We start from the raw sequence: 9,827 nt of genomic DNA, 5'->3' as shown, positions 1-9,827 counted from the left end.
GAAGGAGTGGCTTTACAACAACTCTGTGACTGTTCTTGAATGGCCCAGCCAGAGCCCTGACTTAAACCCCATTGAGCATCTCTGGAGAGACCTGAAAATGGCTGTCCACCAACGTTTACCATCCAACCTGACAGCACTGGAGAGGATCTGCAAGGAGGAATGGCAGAGGATCCCCAAATGCAGGTGTGAAAAACTTGTTGCATCATTCCCAAAAAGACTCATGGCTGTATTAGCTCAAAAGGGTGCTTCTACTAAATACTGAGCAAAGGGTCTGAATACTTATGACCATGTGATATTTCAGTTTTTCTTTTTTAATAAATCTACAAAAATGTCAAATTCTGTGTTTTTCTGTCAATATGGGGTGCTGTGTGTACATTGAGGGGAAAAAATTAACTTAAATGATTTTAGCATATGGCTGCAATATAGCAATGAAAAATTGAAGGGGGTCTGAATACTTTCCATACCCACTGTGTGTGTGTGTGTATATATAAAAATAATAGTTTTTAAACAGTATAAATAGAAATATGAACCAAAGTTGGAACAGTCTATGTGACATCTGACACGCACATATGAACCAGACTAGGTCAGTCAAAAGAAGGTCTGATCAAAAAAGTGCCAAGAAAGTAATTATGTAAACTATTGATGGACTGGTTTTCTGCATGAACTGGTCATAAAATTATCTAATATAAACAAATTTGACATGAAGCAGACAAATAACTACATCCTGGGACTAGAACCCACACACTAAGACAGGCAGTACATTAAGGACAGATCTCAGGACATCCAAAGTCCAACAATCTAAATGGGCAAACAAAGCCAGATTTGGATGGGAGAAACAGGTCAACAACATAACAGGAAAATAGAGCTGAATCTTAGAAGGTAAAGGATGTTTTGTTTATGACAGTCTGGCAAGGAGTAAATGCTGGCTGAAATACAAACTGAGCAGTAACCAGCCACATTAAACCTGCCCAGCGTTTTTGTGTCTTGATATTTTTCTCTCTTCTATTGACTCACCCCAACCAGCTGAGGGAGATGTCTGCCCAAACTAGCTCAAACCTCCAATCTTCAGTAATTGGCTGGGCTCCAAGTTTACAAACTCCTGATTCCAATTAGCTTACACTTATTTCATTAATTGTGGGGTATTCCAAACTACATGGGGAATGTTTAAAGGACGGATTCAATATGGACCAGAAGAATACAATGATGTGTTTTTAAAATAAATAGCAGTCATAATTGTAACTTTAAAAAAGATCTGATCACATTTGCAAATTTATACATAAAGGTATTTCCAAAGCAAATCACTTACCTCTACTTGCCATTGTATGATTTAACAGTGTCACTATCAAGGTAATGCAGCATATTGGTTCAGCTTCTTAACTAGTCAGAGCACATACTGTACTTGCATATGGAGTGTACAAAATGATATGTAACAAAAATAATTGCACATCAGAACAAAAAACATGGCAAAACTGGCAACAGGACAATAACTGTTACACATCTAATGCACAACATTCAGCGTCATTGTTACATTTTTCTCCAACTGGGTATTTTCTCTCACATTTAAAGTTTCTACAATGGCTCTGACCCTAAAGGGTTTGATACAACTCAAATGTAAAATGGTAGTTTATCAATTTTAATTTTCTCTCCTACTTCAATACTAACCTGCCAAAAAAGTAAGATTTAAAATAAGACTTCATTATTAGTAATGTCAAGATTTGTTTTAAGCAATTGTCACTGGATACTGTATAGTAACCAACTTTTTTTCATGAATGAAATAACATCTGTGCAATATTTTGCATGGCAACACTTTAAACACGCTAAAAGGCAAATGCAGCCCTTTCTTTGCAGCTTCATGTTTTTATTTCTGTGGATAGATCTTAGATAATAATCACCGTGATTTGGCCAAGTATGTTACACAGGGAATTTGTTTCTGGTACAGAGCTGAGGCAGCCATCTGCCGCGCCAACTCATGCCGATGGCTCTAACCATCGGGGGCAACTTGGGGGTTCAGTGTCTTTCCCGGGGGCTCTGACATGTGGATTGGAGGCACAGAGATTCAAACCTCTGACCCTCCAGTTGGGAGAAAACTGCTCTACCCACTGAACCACAGTCTAAAGGAATATTAGAAAACACAATCTCATCAGAGAAGCTAATTGGGCCAGTAATTGCAACAGCAGAGAGAGCTGAAGAAAGTTAAGACAAAACAAAACCAGAAACACAGAGGCAGGAAGCAAAGAAAAAATATCACTGATTCTATGACAATATGATAAATACCTTAAGCTGTATTCACTCGAGTCTTGTCATGGAAGGTATTCAAATCCATTCACTACAATTGCTTATTCTTGTGGATTGCAGGGTGGAAGGAGCCAACCCTGTGTCAAAAACTTGACATAAACTCACTAGCTTGTTTTATTAAGCCTGAAACAATTTATACTTAGCCATTCTGCAATGAGCTTCACATCTATAGCTTTATCCTTGAGTCAGTTCATAGAATATAGTGTCTGTAAGATGACAGGTGTGGCTCCTCTTCTCCCAGCACTATAGTCTGACCATGGGGTCACTAAAATAAAACTTCACATACATGTGAGAGGTGATGTATTTTAACAGTACTATAAGCACTTTTCTTGCTTGATATTTTCAGTCCATTGTGAATTTTACCACCCTGGAGGATCAATGCATGCTGGTATTCATTCTTCCATCTCTTCTCCTGTTTTATTGTATGGGCACATAAGCATGCAAGCATAGGAACAATTACTGGTGATGGTTTGATCACTGGCTCCTCCCGTCTGTATGTTCAAGTGGCTTAGAGAGGTACACTAAACCCTAAGGTGCTCTTTGTATGTATATATACACACACAAAAAAGCTGGCATGCTGTAATTGTCACTTTTACAACTGGGGAACATGTCAATGTCAAAGTATGATGAGACAGCTCAATTATTGTTAATCCTGTTCCACGTGGAAGCTAAACTCATTGCTAGTGCTACGGTATATACAGCAACACCAGTACCAAAGATACACCAGTTACAGGCTCTTAACCTGCAGTTCACAAAACACCAGAAACTCCCTGCCTCCCTCAGGCGTAGCGAGGATCTGCAATAGTCAGTGATACCCGTTGGAGGAAGGCCGGCTGTTGGTAGCAAGGAGTCCGTGATGTCTCAATGAAAATTGTGGAGGTGGGTAGGCTTTTGTGGTCTTTCTTGACAATGTGTCTTTTCTGCCAACGACACAGTAAGAGTTCCACCTGCTCTCTGAAGAAGCTGGTGGTTAACGTGTATAGAATGGGGTTCAAGGCACTGTTGATAGGAAGGATGAAGATGACTACCCAGCTGGAGATGGTGCCTGAGAGAGGCAAGTTGTCAACATTTAAGCAGAATATGCCTGTGGTTGTCTTATGATGCTATTCCCTATATAAATAGTTCAGACAGCAGAAAGTCGTGCGACATGTTTACTTGTTCATTAATAACATGTTACAGTAATTATCTGAATATGTATAAGGTAAATGCAACCAAAAACACAGGGTACCATTTCATTTCTTACCAGGAATCTCCACCTCCAGGAGTGAGAGGATTTTCACTATAAATATGGGAATCCAGCAGAGGGCATCAGAGAACACTATGAAGAAAAACCTGTTGGCCACAGCCACGTCTTTGTGCAGTCTGCCCCTCAACTCTGTCGCATTGATGCCAGTTTTATAGATGGAGCAGAACATACTGGAGTAGGAGAAGATGATCACCAGGATTGCCATTTTTTTAAGAAATGCATAAAATATTCAAATACATACAACGCATATGGCAAGTTCTTATAGGCTTTCCACATTATTAGGTTCCAGAATCTTAAAATGGAGTTTGCAATGAAAGTGAAAATGGTTTGAGTTTTAATATATTAACAATAAAACACTGAAATATTCTTTTACGCAAGTATTCAGACCCTTCCTGACACTTGCAACTGAGCTCTGGTGTATTCTTTTCCTATCAGTGGTGCTTGAGATGCATCTACAGCTTGATTAGCGTCCATATGCACCTAATTTAATGCGTTGGATAGAATTATGAAAGGCACACACCTGTCTATATAAGGTCACATAGCTGATGCATGTCAGCATGAAAACAAAAGCCATGAGGTTGAGAGAATTGGCTGTAGACCTGCAAGACAGGATTGTATCAAGAGACACATCTGAGGAAGGACACAGGGAAAATAAAATCCTGCAGCATTTAAAGTGCCCAAGAGTACAGTATCCTCCATTCTCAAATGAAAGAGATTTGGAGCCACAGCAGTCAGAGGGCCTTGGTCAGACAGGTAGCTGAGAACCCCAGGACACATGACAAGCCCACTAGGACAACTCGTGACCCTGAGAAGCCAAATTTTTTTTTTTTTTTTTTTAATCATGAAAAAGAGATTAAACTATTTGGCCACAGTTCCAAAAAGCATGTGTGGAGAAAACCAGGCATTGAGCATCACCTCATTAATACCATCCCTAAAGTCAAACACGATGGTGGCAGCATCATGCTGTGAGGATGTTTTTCTGCATCTGGGAGACTAACCAGGATAGAGAGAAGGCTAGATGCAGAAAAATAGAGCAATTCTGAATAAAAACCTTCTTCATATTTCAACAAGACAACATCCTGAAGAATAAAGAAAACACAGTAAGTGCTTTGGGAGAACTCTGTCCAAGTTCTGGAGTGGCTCAGCCAGAGTCTGGGCCTGAACCCAACAGAGCATCTCTGGAGAGACCTGATAATGGCTGTGCTCGGACGCTCCACATCCAGCCTCGCTGACCCTGAATGATTCTGCCAAGAAGAATGGAAGAAAATTCCAAAAGAAAGGTGCGCTAACCTTGCAGCTTCATTCTGAAGAAGACTTGAGACTGTTACAGCTGTCAAAAGCATTTTAACCAAGTACTAAGTGAAGGATCTGAATACTTATGTAAATCTATATTTCAGTCTTATTTTTAACACATTAAAAAAAAACTCAAATGAAAAATAGTGCCACTCTTGAATTAGTTGACAGTGTTGTGATTGTAAACTCTTAGTGACACAAATGCCAGTGACCTTTGAGACAGGATCACTACACTTCATTCATCACTATTGAGGGTCCTCAGTAAGAACAAATTAGAATCCAGACTAAATCATGCATTGTTGACAGAGCCATGGTGTTTGCTGTATAATAGCCCAATCTAAGGTGCAGTGCTGTGAGTTAGCACACCATGACAGTGTGCAACACCACCACTTTAAATGGGATCAGTTTACTTTTGGAACTTTCAAGATTGAAAGAAAAAAAAAAACTGCTTCATTTTCATCTGTACGTCTTTATACACAGGTTAAACAATTTTTCTTTTGCTTATTTGATTTTAAATTCTGTATTTATTGACAGTGTGTGTATAATTAAGCACTATTTCTTTATCATTTACCCAGAAAGATTCCTGTGGAATATCCTTTGGCGGTAGGTTTTTCTTGCTTGTCAGAGTGCAGGGGAAAGCAGACCCCATTACGCCCATAGTAGTTTCCGAACACATCCTCATTCATTAGGGGCACAGCAGCAATAATGAACCCCAGCAGCCAGATAGAAGCCAGAACCACCTTGCAGCAGGACAACAAACATGCTGTTAGGATTTCTAGCAGTGTACTCTTTAAAAGCTCACATTCAAGACTAATATAAGCAAATCATAATCATTCAATTCACTGAATTTCCACACAATGACATTTACTAGCACTGCAAACCTTTTCTTTAGTCTACTGATTGACGCCAACTCCGTTTGGCATCACTGAGAAAGCAAACAGTAGGTGGCAGAACTTTCTCAGAGAGCGGACAGATCCTCTCGCAGTCAGATGCAGGAACATTTCAAGCAAATTCTTATGCAGTTACATTTGGGTAAGCACACTTTGTTATTTGGGGACGCTCTCAAAGAATCCAAGCAGCAATGAGAAATTGGCTGAATAACTAATCCCCCATAATGAATACCAACATTATATCAGACTTAAATCAACAGTAATTATTATATAGCACATAAAAAGGAGGCTGGGGTAGAGAAGGAAGATGCAGCAGGAAAAAAACAAAAAACCTACAAAAAAAAACAAAAAACTACAAAACCAAACTGGAACAGTATGCCGTCAACATATATTAATACTCTGATATTTACTTTATCATTTGTAAGTTTTTCAACACCATGCATAAAAAGGATCCAATCAAACCAAAGCAAAAACACATTCTTTTCATGTATTTATAGTACGCTCACCCCTGTCTGAAGTTTGCCTGGACGCAAATTGCTGAAGGGAAAGACAATAACCAGGAACTTTTCCAGAGTCAGGTAGGTCAGGAGGAGAACAGAGACCTGAGGGAAAACATAAGCTTCAAACTTATCAACTTTTTTACTGTCCAGATAGACAGACTTGAGTTTAGCTCAAGCTAATATGAAAATGTCAGATAAATTATCACAGTAACAGATCACAGTAACAATCTGCTTTCTTGTCACAGTAAGATTCTCACTGTGAGAAAATGAAGGATGAGCTAGGACTAACTGAAAATTATATCTCCTTGGTGCACGCAGGTGCTTTTGTTGAAACAAAGATCATCTCATTGCAAAACCATGTTCATGAACGCCGTCTTTAACATTAAACAGCAGCCAAACATGATTAATAGGTAATGTAGGAAGTCAGCTGGCATGGTCCATTAATCAGTGCTCAGCAAAACACTTGTTTTATTGATCAGATACTGTGTAAATCCACTGTGTGCAATCTATACATGCCATTGAAGGTTAAGGTTGCACCTGATCAATAAGACACAACAGATCCACATTAAATAACACTTTTTTTGTCAATGTCATTATAAGAGTCAGTATTTTATCATTCCAGTGAATTCTGCACACATCAGGATCAGTGATTTAAAAATAATATATAGAACCATGATACTGGATCGGTTCCTGTCTTCCTGAAGCACACAGCACAGCATTATAAGCAGAAATGAATGATAATCAATTCTCCTTAGAAAAAACTAGAATCAGAGCCTAGAACTAAGTTGCATGTTGACAAAATGCCAGAAGCAATAGCTGATATGGGATCAGCAAATTAGCAGAGTTTCAAGGTGTGTTAATGTGCAACTGACACCTTGAAAAGAACAGATGTGTCTTGGATATGCACTGCTGTAAATACAGCAGAATAGCAAGTGTCTTTGTCTGCATGCATGTTAGTGTATGTGCATCTCTACTGTGCTACCTCCGAGGAGAGCATGGCCAAGAATCCAATGGTTCGACACTCCACGCTCTCCATCCAGAGCAAGGCATGACGATTGTACTGGCTGCGAAATTTGACGTCAAACACTCCAACAAAAAACAGGTACACACCCATGAGGCAGTCTGCACCTGGACGATAAGACATTGTAACATATGAGAAGTGCTCTCTGTGGTCCCTCTGTCAGCTGCTGGTTCTTTCTTCAGTAAATATTTCTTAATAAGTGCACACAAAAATACATTATTGCATGTCCCCAGGCAAGAATAACCATTGGGTTGGGAAACACGTATGTATGCCGTGTCTGATGTGTGAGGTTAATTTAAAACCTAAGGATGCCTCAGTGACTCCGTTTTTAAAGTTATTCCTGCTAAACTGAAAATTGCACAATATGGATTAAAAATTAGACAAAGTTATATGTTAAACCATTACCTCTTTTTTATTGTAAGGACTCAAGGGACTGTATTTTTTGAAATGGTAAAGCTGGGAGCAGAGCAAGGGAAGTGAGGACAAGTGGGTAAACAAAACTGAAGAGGAGGAAGAAATTTGCACAAAGAGTGTGAGTCAGAGGTTGGCAAGGTTTATACTGCATGGGAAAAAAGCTGCCACAAAAAAACCTAAAAACTGAGAATGAGACAGAAGGGAGGAAATAAATGGTGCTTGATAGAGAAAACTCAAACAAGGTATAGGGATTTAAAGAAATATAAGCCTTCTTAAATGCATTTCCATCCCTGAAAATAAAACGGAAAATACTCACATAGGGTCACTGTGACACTTTGTCTTTATACAACGTATAACATTAGCAGACCTGATGCATTCACTGTAAAATCAACCAGTGTTTTGTTTGCTACTACTCTGCTTCACCTGTTGCCATTAGGTGTGTTGCTTTTTCCAAAGCTCCCATGGTTTGCTGTGGAAGGGCACTTCCTAAGAAGGCACAGAACTGTTAAAGTCAAAAACTCTGCACAACCCCAGGGTGTAAAGCAAGAGTCTTCAGCAGATGATTTCTATAGGTTTTCTATTGTAGACAAGTGCGGTTGACAATCCCCACTGGTCTCTGCCATTCTGTCAGCTTTTAAAGACTATTCCTGAGTGTAGAGCAGACTTCCTTTTAACAGTACTTGGCTCAAAACTTGACAACCAGACTGAAGTACCATTATGTTTTTACTTCATCATTCACTGAAATACCATTTCCTAATTGTTATTCCTATTTTCTGTCATATTCCATATGTACTGTTTCATTCTTTTCCTAACACTCTTCCTTTACAGCCAGATCCTAATGTACACCTATTCAAGTATGTGTCAGTAAATGACATTTATTTATTAATTTATTTATTTTAGTTAAAGGTGCATGGAAGTATGTGGGTACTCACAGCAAAGGACTTTGATGCAGGCGGCATGCAGGTTGTTCTCAGCTCGAATCACCGATCTCATACCGATGACTAAGAGGTTACCAAAGCAGGTAATGAAGGCTATGACCCAGACAGACACCCGTAGCACTATGTTGGCCAGCAGGTCCTCAAAAGATGAGATGCCATCTGTGTTGGGCTTACAAGACCTGACATGAGGTGCATAGGAGCAGTACTGGAACTTCTTAAAGTATCTGAGAGAGAAAGGGAGCACATAAAAAAAGGTAGTAGCAGAAGGGCAGAAAGAGAAAGCAAAGAAGATGAGCAATGACATACAGGGAGGAGAGACAAAAAGAGACGCTTGGTTATTTAGTGATGACAGATGTACATAAAACTTGATTCATATGAGGGGTTGTACGTACATGTGGGAAAGATTCACCATAGCTAGAAACATCTTCGTTTGAATATCTGGAATCTCAATTCCTTCCAGTGCCCTACAGAAAGCAGAGCATATTTCACCACCACACTGCTGCAGCAAGTAGTTTGTGTGTATTTTTTTACTCACAGAGACTGAAGATGTGTCAGGTGGTTGAAGTGGCTGGGGTGAATGTGGAGAAGGGGATTATGGGAGATATTTCTGCAACAAAAAATGGATGACAGATTTTTAAAATTTTCCATAGGCACAACATCCTAAATGATTCCAAATCCAAAATATCTTTCCAGAAGCAGGTGTGGGCAATAATTATGCCACTGGGAAATGGTATTTATAGTACATTATTAGAAAACAAGTTGCTTCACATGACTATAAATAGTGGTGAAATAAAGAAAAATCACTAGTTCAACAGCAAAGAAACCTTTCTACTATTGGGAATACTTTGCCAATATACAGTAACCACCTTTCCTTCCTAACACTTGTATTGCCCTTTATCTTCATGGAGTTTGTCAGATTTTTTTATGCAGTTGCAGCCAATTTTAGCTTTAGCAGCCAAGACAGATGCAAACAGGCTGTTCATAGTCTGTTACTTTCCTGGGCTGTAAATATTCCTCTTTCAATCGTTCAAATCAGGCTGAGCCAGGGGACCAAGTCATCATTTTATTTTCTTTGAACTCTTGCCTGGCTAGCCCACATATGGTGTACTTGGAGGCATCATTTTGCATCATGGACCTTTTGAATCTGCAGTGGACTGTTGTGGTACCGCTGCATGAAGAAGGTAGCCTTCACTAAGTGGCAGTCGTCGTTTTTGGAGGCCATTTTTTTTT

The 9,827-nt window shown here is 39.4% G+C and overlaps 1 protein-coding gene across 1 annotated transcript in view; it reads right to left on the bottom strand.

Moving 5' to 3' along the window:
* Nucleotides 1-518: 518 nt before the first annotated feature.
* Nucleotides 519-9,827, bottom strand: part of rxfp2a (relaxin family peptide receptor 2a) — a 38,686-nt gene continuing 29,377 nt past the window's right edge. The window contains exons 13-20 of the mRNA XM_020620408.1: nt 9,133-9,204; nt 8,990-9,061; nt 8,592-8,821; nt 7,207-7,352; nt 6,231-6,326; nt 5,405-5,574; nt 3,539-3,756; nt 519-3,340 (exon numbers count right to left, since the gene is read on the bottom strand). Of these exons, the coding sequence (XP_020476064.1) occupies nt 3,075-3,340; nt 3,539-3,756; nt 5,405-5,574; nt 6,231-6,326; nt 7,207-7,352; nt 8,592-8,821; nt 8,990-9,061; nt 9,133-9,204 (1,270 nt within the window). The 3' untranslated portion in view covers nt 519-3,074. The remainder of the gene's footprint in view (nt 3,341-3,538; nt 3,757-5,404; nt 5,575-6,230; nt 6,327-7,206; nt 7,353-8,591; nt 8,822-8,989; nt 9,062-9,132; nt 9,205-9,827) is intronic.

This window comes from Monopterus albus, unplaced genomic scaffold, assembly GCF_001952655.1.
Source record: "Monopterus albus unplaced genomic scaffold, M_albus_1.0 scaffold237.1, whole genome shotgun sequence".
Lineage (NCBI taxonomy): Eukaryota > Metazoa > Chordata > Actinopteri > Synbranchiformes > Synbranchidae > Monopterus > Monopterus albus.
This window is presented reverse-complemented; position numbering and strand designations above follow the sequence as displayed.